The 24,917-nt window shown below is 39.0% G+C and overlaps 1 protein-coding gene and 1 long non-coding RNA gene across 2 annotated transcripts in view; both read left to right on the top strand.

The window, feature by feature from the left end:
• The window catches only part of LOC121373798 (SCO-spondin-like), a 26,588-nt gene extending 10,748 nt beyond the window's left edge, over positions 1 to 15,840 (top strand). The window contains exons 3-9 of the mRNA XM_041500572.1: positions 307 to 639; positions 2,915 to 3,169; positions 3,983 to 3,994; positions 6,093 to 6,409; positions 9,552 to 9,774; positions 10,281 to 10,472; positions 12,042 to 15,840. Of these exons, the coding sequence (XP_041356506.1) occupies positions 307 to 639; positions 2,915 to 3,169; positions 3,983 to 3,994; positions 6,093 to 6,409; positions 9,552 to 9,774; positions 10,281 to 10,472; positions 12,042 to 14,179 (3,470 nt within the window). The 3' untranslated portion in view covers positions 14,180 to 15,840. The remainder of the gene's footprint in view (positions 1 to 306; positions 640 to 2,914; positions 3,170 to 3,982; positions 3,995 to 6,092; positions 6,410 to 9,551; positions 9,775 to 10,280; positions 10,473 to 12,041) is intronic.
• A 3,026-nt stretch (positions 15,841 to 18,866) lies between these two features.
• LOC121373827 lies at positions 18,867 to 24,401 on the top strand. Its single transcript, XR_005958140.1, has 2 exons — positions 18,867 to 19,774; positions 21,567 to 24,401. It is a non-coding gene; the product is annotated as an uncharacterized LOC121373827 (long non-coding RNA).
• The last annotated feature ends 516 nt before the right edge of the window (positions 24,402 to 24,917 follow it).

The following is a 24,917-nucleotide window of genomic DNA, read 5'->3' on the forward strand; positions in this document are numbered from 1 at the left end:
TGAATGATATCCCGTCTGGATTTGGTTGTGGAGCTAAATCCCCAGAAGAACAAAAACAAATAGAGGAATGTTCAGTGTCCCTATGTCCCAGATGGAGTGCATGGACTCAATAAACATCAACTGGACCATGCTCTGTAACGTGCGGTCCAGGTGTTATATGGAGAGTCCAGAGAACTAGAACATGTATCAATGACAACATAACCACGTTTCTGAGAAATAAAAAACCCACATCTACAAAAATACGGGTCTCGGAAATATTTTCTAGGATAATTATTCTATAAAATACGCTTTATTTTTTTATTTCAGTTTGCCCTTTCGATGTCCTTTTTGTGGTGGATGAATCCGATATTATGCGTTCTTCGCAATTCACTAAACAGGGAAAAATCGCATTTAAAAGAGTCAATGACCAAATAGTGTCTTTTCTGGCTTCATTGAGTCAGGTGAAATCGCCTAGCGTGGCAAGGGCTGGTTACATCGCCATTGGAATGGACCAAGGATCGCGAAAAGCTGCTCGCCAGATCATTGCTCTGAATGCGGACCTGAATGCTGTCACGACGGCCATCAATGCAGTCACCCATCAAGATATTGCCCTCATATGGTCTCAGATATTGAACAGCCTTCCCGGTCTCATTTCAGCAGGTACATCATTATATATTATATAACCGTAGCTTTATCCTAGGAATCAGGCCAGGTCAGGTCAGGTCAGGTCAGGTCATAGGTTTTAACGAGTACATCCAGAACAAGCTGTTGTAGCACACGCCTGTCATGGGCGCAGGTGTCGACTTTCACCGGCTCCTCCGTCCAGGAAAGGAAAAGGTTTTTTTAGGGGGGGGGGGGGGGGAGAGGGAACTTCCGTGCTAGGAATTGTTGCCTGGGCCATAATGGAGGTAGTTCGATCTCCCTTGGCCCCTGCCTAAATCTGTACAAAGTTATATCATTGTACTCTGATTCATGGTTTGGAAATAACATAAATGTTCTATTTTAATGTGCAGTTTGTAACATTGGGCAAGGTATCCCATCCTTAGTTGTCTGCTCCACTGAATTCAAAAACAAATTAAAACACCTGCATATTTACATCAAGGAAGGAAATGTTTTCATTTAACGACGCATTCAACGCATTTTATTTTATGGTTATATGGTGTCAAACATATGATTAAGGACCACATATATATTGAGAGAGGAAACCCGTTGTCGCCACTTCATGGGCTACTCGATTAGCAGCAAGGGATCTTGTATATGCACCATCCCACAGACCGGATAGTAAATACCACCGCCTTTGTTACACCAGTTGTGGAGCACTGGCTGGAACGAGAAATAGCCCAATGGGTCCACCGACTGGGATCGATCCTAGACTGACCACGCATCAATCCCTATTTACATCGACTGAATCATTTAAACTGTAGAGACATTCACAGTTAACATTATTTCCCCCCGCAGCAACTCTTACATTTATCTCGAACCACCATTATCTCGAAGTATTTGGTTTGGTGGATCACCGTCGGTGGGCCCATTGGGCTATTTCTCGTTCAAGCAGTGCACCACGACTGGTATATATAAAGGCCGTGCTATGTGGTATCCTGTCTGTTGGATGGTGCATATAAAAGATCCTTTGCTGCTAGTCGAAAAAGAGTAGCCCATGAAGTGGCGACAGTGGGTTTCCTCCCTCAATATCTGTGTGGTCCTTAACCATATGTCTGACGTCATATAACCGTAAATGATATGTGTTGAGTGCGTCGTTAAATAAAAAAAAACATTTCCTTCCTTCCTGTTTGGTTCGGAAGCTTTTGATTCAGGTTGGCAGAATTTGTAGCTTACCAAACCGAATATCCGGCAGTAATGTCAGTTAATTTCGACCCCTGTCTGTATTTTGTACATGTAAGCAAATAATCAATTAAATCTGGTGTCAAATACCATTTATTATCCACGTGGTTCAACATAACCGAGTTAATAATAATCATACAAAGCACACGTGTAATAAGTTTAATGACGTAATTTTGAGAAGCGACGTCATAACATGACGTCGCTTCTCCAGTCCTAGCTCAGATTGGGCAGTTGAAACATGACGTCATTTCGTCATCTCCTTCCAGTTGGGTTTTGTTATAGATAAAGAAAACAACAATAATAATATGGATAATAAAGAAATTATTACACTCTCGTGTGAATCGTACTGATTTTACGAATCTTATGTCTGGATCCATGTATCACCCTCGTTCTCGCTCGGTCAATACAAAAATCGTGACACTCGTTTCGTAAAATCAGTACGACACACAAGCTCGTATAATATTTTCTTTGTATACTTTTATTTATTTTTACCGCTACAGTACAGAGCCGGTTTATCCTAGTAGAACATGTAGCCTGTGCTATGGTTCCTGCGCTTCAGGAGGTCCCGCGGTGATGTGTACATTTATTTCCCCCAGGTAATTTTTCCCCTCTTCCTGAGAGGGTTGTAAAATATATATCCTGAGAAGGGGGTCCCGCTGTTATTTGTGCTACAGGCCCCGCGGATCCTTAAGCCGGCTCTGCTACAGTACACTGTTTATATGTAAACAGTTCTGAAATCTGCTTAAATTTGGTCAAAAGTTGTCATAGCTGCTGCCCACTGAATGCACAAGCGTATATCTGCTTGTTTTGTCAGCCACTAATATGAAATCTTGCTCAGGGTCAAAGGTCTTCCAAGTGCTGCCAATGTACAAATTAAATATATAATTTATATTATCTTGGTTTCCTAACAACTTGTGAAATATTGCGCGGTATCAAAGATCATAATTGCTACCATTTGACTTTACGAACTAGTCCGAAACGGACGTATAAAGTGTGTGTGGGTTTTTTAAGAAAATTCACTTAATTTGTTCCTTGCACTATTTACGAACATAGTTTTACTGTCTTGTTTTGCTGTTTTTTAATTCTTGCTTAGAGTCAAAGGTCATCATAATCACTGCCACCCAGGTGTCTGCTAGTGAGAGGGCATCTACAGCTGCCACTATGAGCGCCATCAACGCCGAATTCTTTGCCATTGGTCTGCCGTTCAAGAGAGCACCCAATTCCATGACTGTTGCCGGACTAGAGCCACTGGCCTCCAATGCATCTAACATTGCTGTATTGCAAGGATTCGACGACACATCCATCATTAGCCAGCTGGATTCGTTTTTGCCCAAAACCTGTCCAAAAGGTAAGTGATCCTCTGGGGAATTTCCACAGAGTACTATAGAGAGATTTTGGAAATTTAATTTTTATAAATTAAAGTTTAAAATTTTAAATGCAATTTAAAATGGAACATTTGAAAGTTTGACTTCTCCCAGAGTTTTTATTGAATTGTTCTAAAACTTGGCACAGTGTTCTTCTAAGGCAAACTAATAGCTGGATATTTTGGAATATTTCAATTTTTATTAAAATTTAAAAATATTATAATATACTATTGTTTAACAATTAAAAATGTGTTTTATATAAAGAGAGAGAGAGAGAGAGAGAGAGAGAGAGAGAGAGAGAGAGAGAGAGAGAGAGAGAGAGAGAGAGAGAGAGAGAGAGAGAGAGAGAGAGATATTTGCGCTTCCCACAGGCAGGATAGCACAAACCATGGCCTTTGTTGAACCAGTTATGGATCACTGGTTGGTTAAAGTTGTTTACACCTACCCATTGAGCCCATGCCTCGACTGGGATCCGAACCCAGTACCTATCAGCCTGTAGACCGATGGCCTAACTACGACGCCACCGAGGCCGGTTTTATTTAAGTAAGAAAACAAAAATATTTGGCCTGTTTTGAAGAAAATGTATATATATATATATATATATATATATATATATATATATATATATATATATATATATATAATATTTATATATATGTGTATGTGTGTCTCTATGTGTGTGTGTTTGTGTGTTTGTGTATGTGTTTGTGTGTGTGAGTGTGAGTGTGTGTAATATAATATTATATATGCAACTAATGTTTTTCTTCGTGTTTCTTTCCACATATGTGATACATCAGGCTTCACAGCAGGTGAGCATATGACTTTCTGACGTTTTTATATGACTTTCTGACGTTTTTATATGACTTTCTTGTCTTGACGTAGTAGATAGACCATATATAGAGGATTCGTCACAAATGTGTTTAATATGGAAAATATCAACCAAGTCTATGTTAATCCAGAGCTTCTACGAATTTGTTTTATTCCACTAGCCATGGGATCAGTAATTGTTTTAATTTACTAGCCACGATTAAAAATTAACTAGCCTTACTTTACTTTAAGTTAATACAATTTACTAAATAATAGTTATAATCAGATATGTTACCTAAAGAGGGAGATAGATATTAAAAACACTAACTAACACTATCATATTTACAAAATAGACTTAAAGGGACATACCCTAGTGTCAACCCGTGAAACTTAACACTAACTTTAATTAATCTACAAACCTGTAATACATTTCGATAAAGTTATAATTGAGTGAAACATGAGTCTGTGACTTTGAAATGGTGAAATACCCTCTAAAAATATACTAAAACTCGACTCCATAACTGTTATTTCTCAACCGCACGTGCGTTTAAAAAAATATGAGAAATGCATTTTGTGAGATTAAAAACACCAGGATGACCAAAAAGATTTCGAATGTACAGAAATTGATAATCTAAACCATAACATCTAAGTAAAGTATGATTTCAGTTATCAAAAACAATTATATGAGGCGGAATGCCAATGAAACTTTGGGGAAGGTTTGAAGGAGATAGTAACAAAAAAATGAAAATTAATATATAATAAAATTATAACCGTCACAAAATTTAGGTTTGCTTGTGAACAAATGACCTATTGACAGCAACATGCGATTCCCTACAGACCTTGCAAATTTGCATACATACATTAAATTTTCATTTCATTTCCATTATTACATGGGTTAATATTCTGAATTATCTCATGTGTTTATGACATGGATATCACGGGCAAGTTATAGGATAAATACGTATTAACGTTCCTGTAAAAACATCAACTTTTGTCGTTAATTCCATCTTTATGTTTTCCCAATTGCCTCCATATTTGACAAACTAAACCTAAAATCTGAACCAAAATGTTAACAACTACAATAAACAGCTCCCCTACCTTTATTTTTAGTTAGATTTTACCAACATTTTGTCCAGACAGAAATCTTGAAAAAACCGTTACAATGACACAGATAACACATACTAGTAACTAGATGATAACTATGTCACCTATATCGACTTCGCTGAGATCGCATAGGACAAAAAGCATGTAATTTTGTGCCAGCTGCCATTTTGACTTTTTATGGAACACTCTCTAAGAGGGGTGAGAGGATATGACTTAAGTCTTAAAATAACAACCTCATAACCTGTTACGATATAAAAGCAAACATGATGACGTCATATTAAAGTTTAAAAAAATTTGTTTTGTTTAAAGATACGATTAGAGAACATTGATTTTATATTAATTATGTCACATACTTTGGATGCTTTCACCCCTCTTGAAGAGTATTCCATAAAAAAAAGCAAAATGGCAGACGGCAGAAAACGGCGCTGTTGTTGTTGTTGTTGTTGTTGTTGGGGGGGGGGGGGGTTCGTTTTTTGGGGAGGGTGGTGGTGAGGTTGTTCTTTGTTGTTTGTTGGGGGGGGGAGGTCACCTATCTTATCTGCATTTTATATAACAGTTTAAAAATTTGTTTTGTTTTACGACACCACTAGAGCACATTGATTAATTAATCATCGGCTATTGTATGTTGGTGCACTGGCTGGAAAGAGAGATAGCCCAATAATCCCACCGCACATATCAGGCGAACATTTTACCACTGGGCTACGTCCTGACCCCGGCTCAGAAATAAATAATTATGAAAAAAAATAGTATGAAAAATGGCGTTCTCTGTGGGACAGACTACAGGTGTATAGCGGAAGGACTTTCCTCTAAGTCTTAGCTGGCATTGTCACTAATCCGAACCCTAACCCTAACTATTTATGATAAGTATTTATAATGTTCTTTATACATGACAGTGCCAAAGGAAAGTCGTACCTGTATAGCTTATGTCCGTGTTATATTACAGATTCGGTTTACTGTAAATGTTGTTTTGTTTTGTTTTGTTTTCTTTTCCCCCAGTTTGCAGCAACATCATGGACGTGGTTGTCGTTGTGGATGGATCCTTCAGTATATCTCTCGACGTCTTCAACAAAACTCTCAAAACCGCACTGATTGGTCTCACCGATAATCTCTTTGGCATGGGCAGAGATATAAACATTGGACTTGTTCTCTACAGTTTGGAGGTGGATGCTAAAATCGCTCTCACCGACAGCATAGCTAACATCAAGTCGAGCATCATTAGTCTCGTTTATCCGAACAGTGCAACATGGACACATCTGGGAATCAAGGCTGCTAGAGAGATGCTGATTAACACAGGAAGGACAAATTCTACAAAGGTTAGATAATTAATATGTTACTTCTAGGTAGGACTATACCAAATAAAATCCCATAGGCGACCATGTTAACGTTTGTGTTTAAAAACATTATATGCAATATATGAACCAAACTATGTCCCATAAATATCTGTACTGCAACCCTACCTCAAAGTATTAACAGAAGAAAATGGTACCTTTCATGGCTCATTTTCGGTATAACCAGATGTTTTTACAACACCCCTAGTTTCGCACAAAATTTTAATACTTTTTTTTACAGGTACCCCATACAAATATTTTTAGCCCAGATGAAACTAATTTTTTTACAACTAACACGCTCACATTTATAACCAATCACAGGACTTGTGGTGTTAACTTCTCTATCAAAAACGTGTCGAACTTTGACCCAGCCGGAAGTTATGTGGTTTAGTGCTACCTCTAAGTCTTAGCTGGAATTAATTAATAATGAGGGGATGGGACATAGCCTAGTGGTATAAAGTGCCTGCTTGCAGTGCGGTAGGTCTTGGATGAAAAAAACAAAACAAAAAACTGCAAACAAAAAAACCCTGCAAAAAATAAAGAGCAAACAAAAACCCACACAGCAAACCCAACCCCCCCCCCCCCCCCACCAACAACAAGAAGAAAACGGAAGAAGAAGAAAACAACCACCAAAAAGAAGACATAGTATGATTGCATAATAAACACTAGCTCGAGTCACCTCCAGCCCTAACCCTTATTGATATTGATATACATGGGGTATAAGGCTAGAGGAAACTCTATGTAATATTTTAGCAATCGTCAACAACCAAATGGTTGCAAGCTACAGTGTCTAAAATACATATACACAAGTACAGTGCAGGTTCGTTTTGCATAGAGCCGTGAGGTTTCTTCGTGTACTGGTTAACAACATGTAAGCTTAATGTCATGACTGGACTTGTAGAATAATCAAACTGAAGCTCTGTGGCATCAGATTTAGGAAAAAATGTGTATTTTAGACACCGTAGCTTGCAACCATTTAATTTGGTTGTCGACAATTGCCAAAGCTCTAGGGGTAGCACTGGGGGTCACTCGAGCTCAATAAGCACCTATCTTATCTGGGGTGGTGTCATTCCATTTGGGGCGAGACGTAGCCCAGTGGTAAAGCGCTCGCTTTATGCGCGGTCGGTTTGAGATCAATCCCCATCAGTGGGCCCATTGGGCTATTTCTCGCTCCAGCCAGTGCACCACGACTGGTACATCAAAGGCCGTGGTATGTGCTATCCTGTCTGTGGGATGATGCATATAAAAGATCCCTTGCTGCTAATCGAAAAGAGTAGCCCATGAAGTGGTGACAGTGGGTTTCCTCCCTCAATATTTGTGTGGTACTTAACCATATGTCTGACGCCATATAACCATAAATAAAATGTGTTGAGTGCGTCGTTAAATCTTCTTCATCGTCGAATGCTCAGACAATTTGTCACATGAGCGGAAATGCGTTGAGCTGTGGTTAGGCGCCTCCCTACAAGTAGTTTGGCCCAGCTCATCCGTCTTCGGCAGTGGTCCATATTAGTCTAGCGTCTACCCATCAACCAATCCAGCCTGGGTGGCCTTACCAGGAGTCGAAGATCCTGCTGGCATAGCTCTCTGGGCCATTGAGACATGCAAGCCACCTCACCACAACAAGGAATAAGCCATGATGTGGTGTCGTTAAATAAAACATTTCCTTCCATCCTTCATACCATTTGTAACAAGGGGCAGAGTAGCGGTAATGATTTTAGCTTCTATCCATGATCAGTGTGCAATTCGTACAGCATGACTTTTTGAGAATGCATCTGTGTGCATGGGAGGGGCAGGATGTATAGCCCAGTGGTAAAAAGAAAGAAGTGTTTTATTTAACGACGCACTCAACACATTTTATTTACGGTTATATGGCGTCAGACATATGATTAAGGACCACACAGATTTTTTTAGAGAAAACCCGCTGTCGCCACATAGGCTACTTTTTTACGACAGGCAGCAAGGGATCTTTTATTTGCGCTTCCCACAGGCAGGATAGCACAAACCATGGCCTTTGTTGAACCAATTATGGATCACTGGTCGGTGCAAGTGGTTTACACCTACCCATTGAGCCTTGTGGGGCACTCACTCAGGGTTTGGAGTCGGTATCTGGATTAAAAATTCCATGCCTCGACTGGGATCCGAACCCAGTACCTATCAGCCTGTAGACCGATGGCCAGCCCAGTGGTAAAGCACTTGATGTGCAATTGGTCAAGGATCAATCCCATTGGTGGGCCCATTAGCTTATTTCTCGTCCCAGCCAGTGCACCTCGACTGGTACTCTCGAGTGCCAAATAAACATACACCTACGTTTATTAAATTTGTGAAAAAATGTTGGTGTCTACGCTTATTCAGCACCCTACGTTTAATTACATCTGACAAAAAATGTAATCCCCTACGCTAATTCGGCACCCAACACTTATTACAATTCTTAATTTATCAAATGCTTACATATAGCCTCTATTAGAAATTAGCGAGAAAACTTAGGCAGAGTTACATATGCATACTTTCAAGATCTTACTACTGTTGTATTCTGTTTTCATTACTAGTCAATTTTAGCTAAATTTCCAGACCCTATGCTAATTCTGTACCCTATGTTTATTAGGCACTCGAGAGTATACCAAAGGCTGTAGTATGTGCTATCCTGTTTGGAATGGTGCATATAAAAGATCCCTTGCTACTAATTATGAAAAAATGTAGCAGGTTTCCTATTTAAGACTATATGTCAGAATTACCAAATATTTGACATCCAATGTGCTCTAGTGGTGTTGTTAAACAAAACAAAACAAACTTTGTTTAATTTTTTTCAAATTTTCTGCTTCAGTCTGGGAATGATTGATCAAATTTGCCATAAGTCACGATGGAATTCACCTGGTTTGTATAATGTAACAGCTGATCTTTTTCTGGTATGAGGTACAATGTTTTGGATGTCCCTGTTTTTTAAATTTTGTAACAACTGATGTTTTTCTGGTACACGGTTCAACGTTTGAATGTTCCTGTTTTGTATTTTGTAACAGCCAATGTTTTTCTGGTTTGAGCTACAATGTTTGTGTTTTAATGTTGTAATAGTTGATGTTTTACTGGTACGATAAACAATGTTTGGATGTTCCTGTTTTGTATTTTGTAACAGCTGATGATCATCATCACAGACGGGGAGTCGAAATTTCCGACACAGACTAAAAGTGAGGCCACCATTGCGAAAAACCAGGACATAACCATTTACGCGGTAGGGGTGGGCGTAGACACCCAGAGCGAGCTGGTGAGCGTAGCGTCAACGCCAGCCCACGTGCTACAGGCAGCAAACTACGAGGAGCTGGCCAAACAGCTGGAAGCGTTTACAGCAAAATGTGCAGGTCAGTGAGTAAAGGTTACACACCACCATTAATTGCTCCATGCAATTCAATACTTTCAGTGTCGGAATATATTCTGTGAAAACTGCAACGATGTCGAGAGGGCTATGTGACTACTCATTTGCAGTATCTTGATCCCAGGTTTTCAAAGCAATCTTAGTGCTACGATATCGTAAAATTATCGTAGCCTGTGGTAAAGCACACGGTTGATGCGCGGTCGGTTTGGGATCGATCCCTTACTGTGGGTCCATGCATTGGGCTATTTCTCTCTCCAGCCAGTGCACCACGACTGGTATATCAAAGGACATGGTATGTACTATCTTGTCTGTGGGATGGTGCATATAAAAGATCCCTTGCTGCTAATCGAAAATAGTAGCCCATGAAGTGGCGACAGCAGGTTTCTTCTCTCAATATCTGTGTGGTTCTTGCCCATATGTCCGACGCCATATAACTGTAAATAAAATGTGTTGAGTGCGTCGTTAAATAAAACATTTTCTTCTTTCTTGTAGTTGACGGTGCTTGGTCTGCATGGACGTTCCAACGACTGGACCCGTGTGGTGTCACTTGTGGTGTGGGAACTCAGAGAAGATATCAAATACGAAGGTGTGACAACCCAGTTCCTAGAAACGACGGTTTAGACTGTGTGGGAAGTGATAATCGGGATTTTACAGAACGTTGTGATACAAGAATCTCATGTGCAGGTAAAATTTGTGTGTGTGTGTGTGTGTGTGTGTGTGGTTTGTTTATTGTTTGTTTGGAGGGGGTTGGGTGGGGTTTTTTTTTTTTGTGTGTGTGTGTGTGTGTGTGTGTGTGTGTGTGTGTGTGTGTGCATATTTGGGGAATTTGTGAAATATTTATATATTTATTAGTGTTTTATTTTATTTACAGAACCATAGTTTACATTTCTATCTGCCCCAGCAACATGAAATTAGTGACTTGCACATGTTAAACACAGAATAATAAATGGTTTTAGTTATTTTTAATTTTATGTCCGGATTTATATATATATATTTTTTTTTTTACATCTATACTCCGTCCCAGCCTCCATGAAAAATCTTTTTTGTAAACAATTTCAGTTTGATTTGATATCAAGTTTACTTACGGACACACATGTATCTGTTTATAGAATAATTCAGCTATTTGTATATTATATTATATTGTTTCCAAGAACCATTGTTCTCATAATGTTAAACGTTAACACCACTTATGTAGGGTCTCCACGAGTTCACAGGACTCGAGTACCTGTACAAGGTGGAATCAACTATAATAAACTGGACAATGTAGGACAATAATTTCAGGATTAGATAATCAACGATATAAGTGACACAATAATTATAAGATCATGCGCTAGTTTCTTTTTTTAAACTGGCGGTCCATCCATCATAACACTAAATATATCAACCGGTTTCTAAATGCAATACATTGACATGATTTGGCATCCATGTTCAGCCCTGGAATTAAAATGCATAATTCTATTTAACTTTATTCTTTAATCTCATCATAATCTAGTGTAAGTGTTGGGTACTCGGGTCCGGGTCGAGTTTGACCGTCGATTACTCGAGTCCATGGACTCGTGGAGGTCCTACATTTATGTTTGGTCCTTTTTAACATTATTCATTTGCATCATTTTTATGTCCGGATTTTAAATTTTTTTTTTTTTTTTACATCTATACTCCGTCCCAGCCTCCATGAAAAATGTTTTTTGTAAATAATATCAGTTTGATTTGATATCAAATTTACTTACGCACACACACGTACCTGTTTATAGAATAATTCAGCTATTTGTATCTTATATCATTTCCAACACCACTTATGTTTGGTCCTTTTTAACATTACTCACTTAAATATACACATGTATCTGTTTGTAGAATATCTCAGTCATTTGCATCATATATTATATTGCTGTACAGGACAAATTAACATTAAAGCAGTATACACATTATTAGTATAAACTTGATGCAAATTTTCTCTATGTTAGTAGAAATATTTTATCTGTTTTTGTAGCTTGGGCCTTGGGGTGATGGACATCATTCACAGAATCGATAGCATATTCAGTCACCCGTGGATGACAAATTAACATTAAAGTAGCACATATTAGCATAAATTCAATGCTATCTTTCACTTTGTTAGTACCGTACAAATATTGTCATGTCATGTCATAAGGTTTTACGTGCACATTCAGAACAAGCCATTGTAGCGCACGTCTGTCCTGTTAGTACAAATATTTTATCCTCTTTTTTTTCTTTTTTTTTCTTTTCTTTTTTTGGTAGCTTGGGGTTTATGGACATCATACACAGAATTGATACCATGTTCAGTCACCTGTGGACGCAATGGAGTTAAAACAATGCGACGAAGTCGAACATGCTTCAACGATAATGCCGCTCGTGATGCGTGCGGTGCTCAGTCACCCCAGTTTGAAACCAGAACTGAACTGTGTTCACGGCCCTCTTGCCCATCTTGGGGATCGTGGACACCGTACAATTACGGTTCTTGCTCTGCTACGTGCGGTACAGGCATAACTCAAAACGGCACAAGGTCGAGAACCTGTGTGAACGACATCCCATCTAATCTAGGTTGTGGGGCACTGTCTCCTCAGCAACAGCAGACGATGCGACCATGCAGCAAACCATTGTGTCCCAGTTGGGGTCTGTGGTCTGGCTTCCAGTATGGTCAATGCACTAAAACGTGTGGAACCGGCGCAACGCAAACTGGAATACGAACAAGAACCTGTTTGAATGACGTCCCATCCCGACGTGGTTGTGGTGAATTATCTCCTCAGTCGTCGCAGCAGAGACGCGACTGCAGTCTGAATCCTTGTCCTCAGTGGGGCCCGTGGTCTGTCTACACGGCATACACTGCCTGTTCTGTGACGTGTGGGTCAAATGGGATCTGGAGAACCCGCAGCACTAGAATATGTAACAATGACATACAAGGAGGAGGAGGATGTGGTGCTCCATCACCTCAAGAACTGACCAGAACAGAGGCCTGTTCTACGTCCAGGACATGTCCTTTCTGGGGAGCCTGGTCGGGCTTCACCTTCACCCAGTGTTCTGCAACCTGTGGATCTGGTTTCACCAGGAGTGGCACACGAACAAGAATATGTCTGAATAACATCGACTCTGGACTTGGTTGCGGTGGTCCTTCACCCGACACAGACCGCCAAACACAAGACTGTGTCCTGCCAGCCTGTCCATTTTGGAGTGACTGGACACCTTACAAAGCGATCTCAGCATGCTCAGTGACATGTGGATCGAATGGCGTTTGGAGAATACAGAGAACTAGAACGTGCAATAATGATGTGGCTTCACGTATGGGATGTGGGAAATTCTCGCCAGATACGGACACCAAAACTGAAACTTGTTCTGCAAACAGACAATGTCCATCCTGGACAGATTGGTCACCATATTCATCCACAGAATGCTCAGCTACGTGCGGTGTCGGCATATCTCGAACTGGCACCAGAACGAGAACATGTATGAATGATATCCCATCTGGATTTGGTTGTGGAGCTAAATCCCCAGAAGAACAAAAACAAATAGAGGCATGTTCAGTACCCCTATGTCCCAGATGGAGTGCATGGACTCAATACACACCAACTGGACCATGCTCTGTAACATGTGGTCCAGGTGGGATATGGAGAGTCCAGAGAACTAGAACATGTATCAATGACAACAATGCTGGAAATGCGTGTGGCGCGCAATCACCTCAACCAGATGGTAAAACTGAATCCTGTTCCTCGGGCCGCACTTGTCCATTCTGGAGTGCCTGGTCTGGCTTTACCTATGGAGGATGTAGCGCTTCTTGCGGTACAGGCATCACAAGAAGTGGAATCAGATCCAGAATCTGTCGAAACGACATTCAATCTGGTGGAGGCTGTGGAGCTCCATCTCCTCAGCGAGATAGCCAAACACAGCTGTGTCTAGTACCCTTGTGTCCTAACTGGGGCGACTGGTCAGGATACACTCCATTAGAGCCGTGTTCAGTTACCTGTGGTACAAACGGCGTCTGGAATACACGTAGACAACGATTATGCAATAACGATATTCCTTCCAGAATGGGATGTGGTGCGCTGTCTCCCCAGGGGGAAACACGCGTGGAATCGTGTTCAACATCAGTTGCTTGTCCATTTTGGAGTGAATGGACAACCTATGTTCCTGTCACAGCATGTTCAGTAACTTGTGGAAGTAGTGGAGGAACCCAGACAGTGAGGAGGAACCGAAGCTGCATCAGTGATATCCCCGGAGGTGGAGGCTGTAGAAATGGTCTCAGTCAGGAGATAAAAACGCAAAGCTGTTTTCCAAGTACTCAGTGTCCAGGTAAGATCTTGTTTCGAACGTGTCTGCTTTCTGTTAACATTTCTATGTTTTTATTTTTATCTCCAATAGTCTTTCCATGCTATACCACATAGTTTCACAGAGATTTAAGGGATTGTCGTGAGAGTGCATAATAACCAAACATATTAATGTTTATTATCCGTATGGTTAAAAAAATAACTTGTTACATATCAATGTGATACGTCCCACTAGAATGCGAAGTGGGACGTAACACTTCGATGTTACACGATGACGTCATGGATTGGCGAACTACAACCTTACAAGAATGCCAATACCCAGTAAGCCCAGTTAGGTCTTGTGATCGGTGTGTATATTCAGTCATTTCCAAAGCCAGGAAGGATTTGTGACAGGTGTGTATATTTAATTATTTTCGTACCCAGTGACGTCTGTGTATACTCAGTTATTTCCAGTAAGGTCGTGTGACTCACCTGTATACTGTGTTATTTCCAGTACTGTCATGTGACTGGTGTGGATACATAGTTATTTCCAGTAAGGTATTGTGACTGGTGTGAAGTAAGAGTTATTTCCAGTAAGGTATTGTAAATGATGTGTATAGATAGTTATGTCCATACCCAGTAAAGTTTTGTGACTGATGTGTATACAGAGTGATTTCCAGTAAGGGTTTTTGACTGGTGTGTATACAGTCATTTCCATACCCAGTAAGGTCTTGTGACTGATGTGAACACGGAGCTATTTCCAGTAAGGTCTTATGACTAGTGTGTATACTGAGTTATTTCCAGTAAGGTCATGTGACTGGTGTTTATACTGAGGTATTTCCAGTACGGTCTTGTGACTGGTGTGTATACGCAGTTATTTCCAGTAAGGTCTTGTGACTGGTGTGTATACAGTTATGTCCATACCCAGTACTGTCCTGTGAGTGGTGTGTATACAGTTATCTCCGTACCCAGTAAGGTCATGTGACTGGTGTGTGCATACAGTTACTTCCATATAGTTATTTCCATACCCAGTAACGTCTTGTGACTGGTGTGTATCCAGAGTTATTTCCGGTAAGTTCTTTACCTGCTGTGTATACAAAATTATTTCCAGTTAGGTCTTGTGACTGGTGTGTATATTTAGTCATTTCCAAACACAGGTAGGATTTATGACAGGTGTGTATTTTTAATTATTTTCGTACCCAGTGACGTATTGTGACAGGTATTATTTCCAGTAAGGTATTGTGACTGGTGTGTATACATAGTTATTTCCAGTAAGATCCTGTGACTGGTGTGTACACATACTTATTTCCAGTACGGTTTTGTGACTGGTGTGTATACATAGTTATTTCCAATAAGGTCTTGTGACTGGTGTGTATACATAGTTATTTCCAGTAAGATCCTGTGACTGGTGTGTACACATACTTATTTCCAGTCAGGTCTTGTGACTGGTGTGTATACATAGTTATTTCCAATAAGGTCTTGTGACCGGTGTGTATACAGAGTTTTTTCCTGTACAGTTTTGTGACTGGTGTGTATACTGAGCTATTTCTAGTAAATTATTGTGACTGGTTTGCAAACAGAGTTATTTCCACACCCAATAAGGACTTGTGACTGGTGTGTAAACAGTTATTTCCATACCCAGTAAGATCTTGTGACTGTGTGGATACTGAGCTATTTCTTAACTCTCTCTCTGATCTTCAGACTGATCTGTAATATTTAGTTAGAACCATTAGAACACATTGATTAATTAATCATCGGCTATTGGATGTCAAACATTTGCAATTGTGACATGTAGTCACCAGAAGAAACCTGCTACATTTTGCCTAATGCAGCATTGGATATTTTATATGCACTTTCCCAAAGAACATACCACGGCCTTTGACCAGTTTTGGTACACTGTTTGGAACGAGAAAAAATCCAATCAGTTGAATACATTCACCGAGGTGGTTCGATCCTGCGACGCCAGCACCTCAAGCGAGAATTGTACCGACTAAATCCCCCCAAAAATCACGCCACCTAAAAAATCGGTAAAGTTAAATAATCCACTGGTTATCCGTGACTGTGGTCAAGTTACATTTACGACCAATGATCCACAACATGTGGTTCAGGCGTAACAAACTGCAACAAGAAGGAGAACATGCTTGAATGACATCGCTTCTGGATTTGGCTGTGGGTCAATGTCGCCCAAAGAACAGCTGGGAATGCGTGCCTGTACAATATGTCCTTGTCCTAACTAGGGCTTATGGTCACTGTATTCGCCATCAAGTGGATCAGGTGGTACTTGGACTGTACAGAGAAGAAAAGTCTGTAATAATGACATACCTCTAGGTATAGGTATAAGTCACCAGCAATAGAGACAAAAACTGAATCGTGTTCAACAGCAAAACCATGCCCACAGTGGAATGTTTTGGACCCCATATATAGACGGTGCATGTTCAGCTACATGTGGTACTGGTGTTACTAGAATTGGAACAGGAACAAGAACGTGTCTGAATGATATACCATCTCGCCTAAGCTGTGGTACTAAATGTCCCCAGGAACACAACGATGTTCAGCAATGCCAAGATACGCTATGCCCATGTACATATATAATTTTGTTTTTGTTTATTATAATTATATTCCCAGGGAAATATAGTAATGTCAGGAATGGGGCCCTGAGTCAGTACCTTACAATTACTGTTTACATAGATATATAAATCACAGAGTTTAAACTTATTAAAGTTTATTTTGTTTAACATCTCCGCTAGAGCACATTGATTTATTAATCACCGACTATTGTATGTCAAACATTTGGTGATTTTGACAAATAGTCTTAGAGTGAAAATCCGCTACATTTGTTTCATGAGTAGCAAGACATATTTTATATGCGCCATCCCACAGACAGGATAGCTTATACCATGACCTTTATCCAGTCGTGGTGCACTGGCTGGAACGAAGTTAACTAAATGGGCTCATCAACTGGAATCGATCCTAGACCGACCGGACACCAGACGAGCTCTGGGCTATGTCGTCCTATTACGTCCCATGACGTCCCGTTACTATAACAACAGACAATTACAAACATCCAGTAGTGTGTTTGTATTTGTACAGGAACAAACATTCTGTTGCACTTCAATTGCATGTTTTAATGTGTTATATCACAGTGAGTGGACAGTGGTCAGCCTGGGCTAGAACGACTGTTGGCTTCTGTCAATCAACCTGTAAAAGAACCGTGTCATTGACAAGACATTGTACAAACACCGCCCCCTCTGGAGACCGACACCAGTGTAATGGATCCACAAGTGACACCATCACAGAAGAGTGTACAGGAGGCGACTGTCGTACAGGTAATGATGCAATTTGTACAACTAGAATATGGCTACGAACAGAGCTCTGTGCCCTGACGTAGTCAAATATATTAATGGTGTGGATACATTCATTAACAGATGGGATGGTATCTGATATCAAGCAGACGAAGATCATTAGTTTTATTAACATTGTTATACACAAAAATTGCATATTGTCATATGTTGATCACATGTTTATATCTAACATTAGTTAACAAGAAAAATACCATGTCATATTTTGATTATACACTTATACCAAACATTAGTCAGAAATGTAATAGCATGCTGTCATATTTTGATTGCATGTCTGTAGCAAATACTGATCTTAAAACAAAGCATGCTGTCATATTTTGATTGTATGTCTGTAGCAAATACTAATTTTAAAAAAAGCATGCTGTCATATTATTTTGATCGCATGCATTAAAACTGTTTTAGCATGTTATCTATCATAATGATCACTGATTATATGAGTTAGCATGCTATCATAATGTGATCGCATGCTCATATCGAATGTGGGTTTTTTTTCAAACAGCATGCTGTCATACTTGATCGCATGCTTCTAGCAAAGATGAAAAGCTAATACTTAAATATGAATGTCATAGTTTGAAAAACAGAATAAGAACATTAAATGTACAGGAGGCGACTGCCGTACAGGTAATCATACAATTTGTTCAACTAAAATATATCTAGGAACAGAATTCTGTGCCCTGACATAGTCAAATATGTTAATGGTGTGGGTATATTCATATACAGATGGGATGGTATCTGATATCAAGCAGACGACATATTGTTATACACAAAAATAGCATGTTGTCATATGTTGATCACATGCTTATAGCTAACATTAATCAGCAAGAAAAATACCATGTCATATTTTGATTATACACTTGTACCAAACATTAGTCACACATAGTAATAGCATGCTGTCATATTTTGATTGCATGTCTGTAGCAAATACTAATTTTAAAACAAAGCATGCTGTCATATTATTAAAACGGTTTTAGCATGTTATCATCTATTGATCGCATGCTTTTGTCAAACATGAATTAGAAAACATAATACAATTTTATCATAATATCACTGATTATATGAGTTAGCATGCTATCATAATGTGATTGCATGCTCATATCGAGTGTTTTTGCTTTTTTCAAACAGCATGCTGTCATACTTGATCGCATGCTTGTATCAAACATGAAAAACTGATATTTAAATATGAATGTCATATTCTTATGTCGCGTTTCCGTAATCAAAACAGGAACATAGCATGTTATAATAATTTGTTGGCAGCAAAATGGATTTTTTTTAACTGAACCTAGACATTTTATATATAGTTTTTTTTTCTTGGTGGATTGTGTAGCCAAATGTGTTTCTTTTGGGAATCTGCATGATTAACTATGATTTTGAGAAATTCAAGATGGCGTCCAATATGGCATGCATTTCATATATTCGGTTATTTGTAAGGGAATTTTCCCATTTCAAGGTCACAGATTCCTGTTAGATAAAAACTACATACAAAATGTCCAGGTTCAGCTGTGATTCTGTAGAGCTATAATGATCGTATGCTCATTGTAAGTTGATAAAGGAAACCTAATTTAACAAAATCTAATGTGTTCCATCTGAAGAATGGCGTAAGTAGAACACATCTGCTAGTCGAAGTACTTGAAACCCTTTGTAGTTATCCTGTGTTGTTAATTATAAATATCGTAACCATCTTGCTGTTAATCAGTAAAAGTAGTCTATATGTTGACAACGGGTTTCTACCAGCATTATGCGCGTGGAAATAAGTTTAGGAAAACCTTGATAAACAGAATCAACCGGACGAACGTTGGCAGCAGAAGTTGAAGGGAAGAAGTGGAAATCAAAAGAAGATTAGATACCACGAGAGGTAAAACATGAAGCGAACAAAATAACAAGAGATATATTTTAATTTGTGGTTTTAATGAGGCTTTTATGATCGTGTTATGTGTGTTATTGTCTTAGTTAGTCATTGCTGTTGTTTCGTGGCACTTAGGTTATACAAATGTTGTTTTAAAGTCTTTCAGAACTATTTGCTATTCAAATTTAGTGGCAACATACGCACGCACGCACACACACACACACACACACACACACACACACACACACACACACACACACGCACGCGCACACACACACACACACACACACAAACCCACGAAAAACCCCTGCACGTACGGTGATGGAAAGAAAAACTATTGCTAAGGGTATTTTCCCATTTCAAGGTCACAGATTCCTGTTTAAATTCATTGTAACTTCGTCCAAACGTGTTACAAGTTTATCTATTAATCGTCTTAACGAGTTAAGACCATGGTCTGTGCCTTTAAACTTTAATATTTTCAGTTACGATCATCTCTATAACACCGTCTGACTGGCTGTCCAGTATACACAGGTCTGTATACACGGGCAATGGAAGACTTAAAGTCTTGGTACTCATATTAATGAGTATGGTTTTCACTGGCATCAGTGTATAAGTGTCTTGCACACATATTAAACACACTATAAACAGTGCTTTAACAAATACGAACACAGTACATACACCAGGGTCCATTCTTATAAGACTCGATGTCAAATGACGTCAGATGCACTCAATTTGAATGACGTTGAAATGACGTCCACGCCTCAGACTATGGTAGTTTTATAAGCACCAGACCTGATTCTGGACTGCTGATTGGGTTACAGAGTTGATGTCAGACCTGGTTCTGGCCTGCCGATTGGCTTACTGAGTTGATGTCAGCAGTTGTAGTCGTAGTAGTAAAATGCAGTAGTAGTAGACTACTACTCCAACTACTACAAATATTACGGCTACTGTTTCTGCTACTACTACTGCCATTACTACCACTACTACTACTACTACTACTACTACTACTACTACTACTACTACTACTACTACTACTACTACTACTACTACTACTATTACTGCTAACACTACTACTATAACTACTATTTTTACTACTGCTACTACTACCACCACAACTACCACTAACAGTAGTAGTAGTAGTAGTAGTAGTAGTAGTAGTAGTAGTAGTAGTAGTAGTAGTAGTAGTAGTAGTAGTAGTAGTAGTAGCAGCAGCAGCAGCAGTAGTAGTAGTAGTACTAGTAGTAGTAGTAGTAGTAGTAGTAGTAAATACGATTAGTATTAGAAGTATTAGTGTTAGTAGTGTTAGTAGTAGTAGTGTTAGTAGTAGTAGTAGTAGGCCTTTATTTGAACACAAGTTAAAATTTGCTTTGTTTAAGAACACCACTACCATAAGCATGTATTTACTGGTACTGGTACTGTTACTTTATCATCGTGCCCATATCAAAAATAGTTTCAGGCACGTTTACTAAGCATGGATCTCAAATATTTGATAATTCGGACACATAGTCTTCAAAACAAACCCACCACGGTTTCATATTCATTAGAAAGGGATCTTTTATATGCACTTTCCCATAGACAAGACAACCACATACCACGACCTTTGTTCTTTAACAATGATATCCTGTTGCCACCGAACAGGATGTGCATAAGACAAATGTTTGGACGTTTTGAGCATAATCATAGTTAAAAGTTCACAGATTGATATTATTGCTGTGGTTCGTTTCTGGGCTGGCAAGCTAGTTCGTATTGTCAGTTATTGTGTGAAATTAATGGCAATGGCTTAGGGCCTTCATGGAAAGGAGTATTTGTTTAACGACACCTTGGCATAAGGAGCACTTCAATGATTGGCTTTTATCTACACTCATCCACTATGTACAGATGTGTAAGGCCCTCCCTGAATTTAAATGACAAAACTGTAATATTTGATCAGGGTCGTATCTCAGCACACTATAAGATCCTTCACTGGAGATGTGTATCCCTATTGCATGGCCACTCACAGACTAGTTTACTAAGTGAACGCTAGAATCAGACAGAACACACTGGAGTAGGTTCATCTGTGATGACATGCACTCATGAATCACTGTCATTTCAGGTGTTATTTGACACTCGCTACAACACACGCACACACACACACACGCCCTCACGCCCTCACATTTACTCACCATTTGTGTGTTAGTCTTAGTATCTCCATTCTAGAATGCAATTTTAATTAGAGAAACATTTTGTTTACCCGTACATGGTGTTTACAGTGATCAAAGAATATATTTTTAGGATGGCTTTACAGCCATGTTTCTCGTATCTCCACTGTTTGTTTATTTTTCAGACTGGAGGCACAGAAGTGAGATCAATATGATGTTGAGAATGGTGACAAAAGACAGACACTTTCTATGATGTCTGCTCGTGTGGAATATATTATACTTGCATCACATAACCTGGACGTCTTGCCCAGTTCATCTTCGTTTGTAAATATGACATCCTATTACAAGAATATCACTGAACAATATTTGGACAGAAACAAGCACATGTTTAAGAAAACCAGGGGAAACTGAGTTATTTCCCCTTGTTTTTAATTTTCAGACTGGACATACAGAAGAGACAGAGTTTGTAAATATGGATCCTATTCTACGAATATCACATAACGATGCTTGGACACACACTAGTGCAGGAACCCACTTGCACAAAGCAGGAGAAACTGTAAATATGACATCCTATTGTACGAATATCACTGAACGATGCTTGGACACACACTAGCCCATGTTTCAGAAAACAAAACAACTTGTACAAAGCAGGAGAAACTGTAAATATGACATCCTATTGTACGAATATCACTGAACGATGCTTGGACACACACTAGTGCAGGAACCCACTTGCACAAAGCAGGAGAAACTGTAAATATGACATCCTATTGTACGAATATCACTGAACGATGCTTGGACACACACTAGCCCATGTTTCAGAAAACAAAACAACTTGTACAAAGCAGGAGAAACTGTAAATATGACATCCTATTGTACGAATATCACTGAACAATGCTTGGACAGACACTAGCCCATGTTTCAGAAAACAAAACAACTTGTACAAAGCAGGAGAAACTGTAAATATGACATCCTATTGTACGAATATCACTGAACGATGCTTGGACACACACTAGTGCAGGAACCCACTTGCACAAAGCAGGAGAAACTGTAAATATGGCATCCTATTGTACGAATATCACTGAACGATGCTTGGACACACACTAGCCCATGTTTCAGAAAACAAAACAACTTGTACAAAGCAGGAGAAACTGTAAATATGACATCCTATTGTACGAATATCACTGAACGATGCTTGGACACACACTAGTGCAGGAACCCACTTGCACAAAGCAGGAGAAACTGTAAATATGGCATCCTATTGTACGAATATCACTGAACGATGCTTGGACACACACTAGCCCATGTTTCAGAAAACAAAACAACTTGTACAAAGCAGGAGAAACGGTAAATATGACATCCTATTGTACGAATATCACTGAACGATGCTTGGACACACACAAGTACAGAAAAACACTTGTACAAAGCAGGAGAAACTGTAAATATGGCATCCTATTGTACGAATATCACTGAACGATGCTTGGACACACACTAGCCAATGTTTCAGAAAACAAAACAACTTGTACAAACCAGGGTCCTTATTCACAAAGGTCTCTTAGGCTCTGCTAGACAACAAAGCATCCTCTTTGTAAGTCTTTTAGCATTGCACTGCGAGATCGCAAAGTTGCGAGAGTTTAGTGAATTAGGCCCCAGGAGAAATTGTGGGACACACAGCCCACAAGTGGATAGGCCACACATATTCAGAGCAATGAAATACAATGAACAGAAGACAACAGTGTGATTTTAGTTACGTGTTAACCAGTCCAAGCAATGACGTAAAATCAGATACTTCATTCCAGTTCCACACTAACATGTGGTCATACATCAACATCAGCAAAAAACATTCACCTTAGTTTGAAGAAACGGCTTCCTTTAAAAAGAATGGACCAACAGTGAAACACATTTCGCACCAGAGTAACAGTCATAGCAACAATCGTTTTGTCTATTATTTCTATACCCATGTGTGTGCTGTTCATCTTCGTGGTGCACGGTTGGCATCACCATCATGGCTTTCCTTGAGAGGGGTCGAACATAGCACAAGCATCTGTGATAATGTATTCAAATATATTTTTCGTTTTGAGCAATATTGGTGTGATTACTACAGCTCTTTACACTGTATCCATGGTCTGACCATAGCGTTTGTTTCTATCTTTTTGAAGATTTTATTTTTGTTATGTTGTGTTGATTGTTGGCATCTGTTTACTGTCAAATCTGTGTGGGTTTTGTCGTGATAATTCGGTTCAATATTTGTTTGATTACTACAGCCACATATACTGTATCCGTGGTCTGATCATGACGTTTGTTTTTATATTTTTGAAGATTTTATGTTTGATATATTGTGTTGTTTGTTCGCAGCTGTTTACTATCAAATCTGTTGTTTTTTTGTCTTCATAATTTGTTTCAATATTGATTTGTTTACCATGCTTGATACACAGTTTTCATGGTCTGACCATAACATTTTTTGGGGGGTCTTTTTGAAGACTGTATTTTTTTAGTATTAATATTAACATACTTCATTTTGTCTTTCACGAGTAGACGCTTTCACTGATGTCTACACTTTTTTTAAATTATTATTTTAGAATTTTACATTGATGTTGATCATCATACACCAAGTAACAATTTGTTTTTGAGCTGGGGAGTCGTTAAACAATCACATTCATTCATTCATTCATTCACACATTCATTCATTCATTCATTCATTCATTCATTCATTCATTCATTCATTCATGTATTCGTCCATTCATTCATTCATTCATTCATTTTGTATTTAGTGTGTATAGTTATTTTGATTCATGTATGCATATTATATCTTTTAAGAACTCATATTGCCATTTTATCATTGTAAATATCCATTGTACAATAATTCCTCATATGCTGCCTTCATATGCTGTGTGCTTATTATATATTTTTAAGAACTCATGTTGTCATCACATCATTGAAAATATCCCTTGTACAATAATTCCTCATATGCTGTCGTGTGACGGTCTGAATGTACCAAAATAAAGTTCAAGTTACAAGGTAAATGTTGTCACAGTCATTCGTGCAAGAACTAAATGCAGAAGAAACCACTGGTCACATGTTTTGGATCAGAGGCGTCAGTAGTGTAGTGATGATGGTGAGGACAGAGTTGACCATTTTCTATCTCTGAAAATACAATGTTGGGCTTCACATGAACTTAATATATAACTACAACACACACACGCGCGCGCGCGCACGCACACAAATCATGAAATCAATACCCAAAAAAATGCGACCCATGTTTTCATGCAATAATTACTTGGCGCATTATATTTTAACCAATAAAACCACAAATAGTATTCTGACAAATTATGTTCCTGATTTACAGAATACTAATGGAACTTTAAAAGAACTAAGTGTTACTAGTTGTTAAGAATAAGTCTATTTCATTTTTAATATAGGTTTCATTAATCATGTTCTGAGTTCGTTGTTATATTTTTATAACCCGTCTTTGGAGTATGTCTTCCTTATCAATTTATTCAGAATCATCAAACCTTGCATGCATGCACAGCCTGGGTTTC

Source organism: Gigantopelta aegis, chromosome 5, assembly GCF_016097555.1.
Source record: "Gigantopelta aegis isolate Gae_Host chromosome 5, Gae_host_genome, whole genome shotgun sequence".
Taxonomy (NCBI): Eukaryota; Metazoa; Mollusca; class Gastropoda; order Neomphalida; family Peltospiridae; genus Gigantopelta; species Gigantopelta aegis.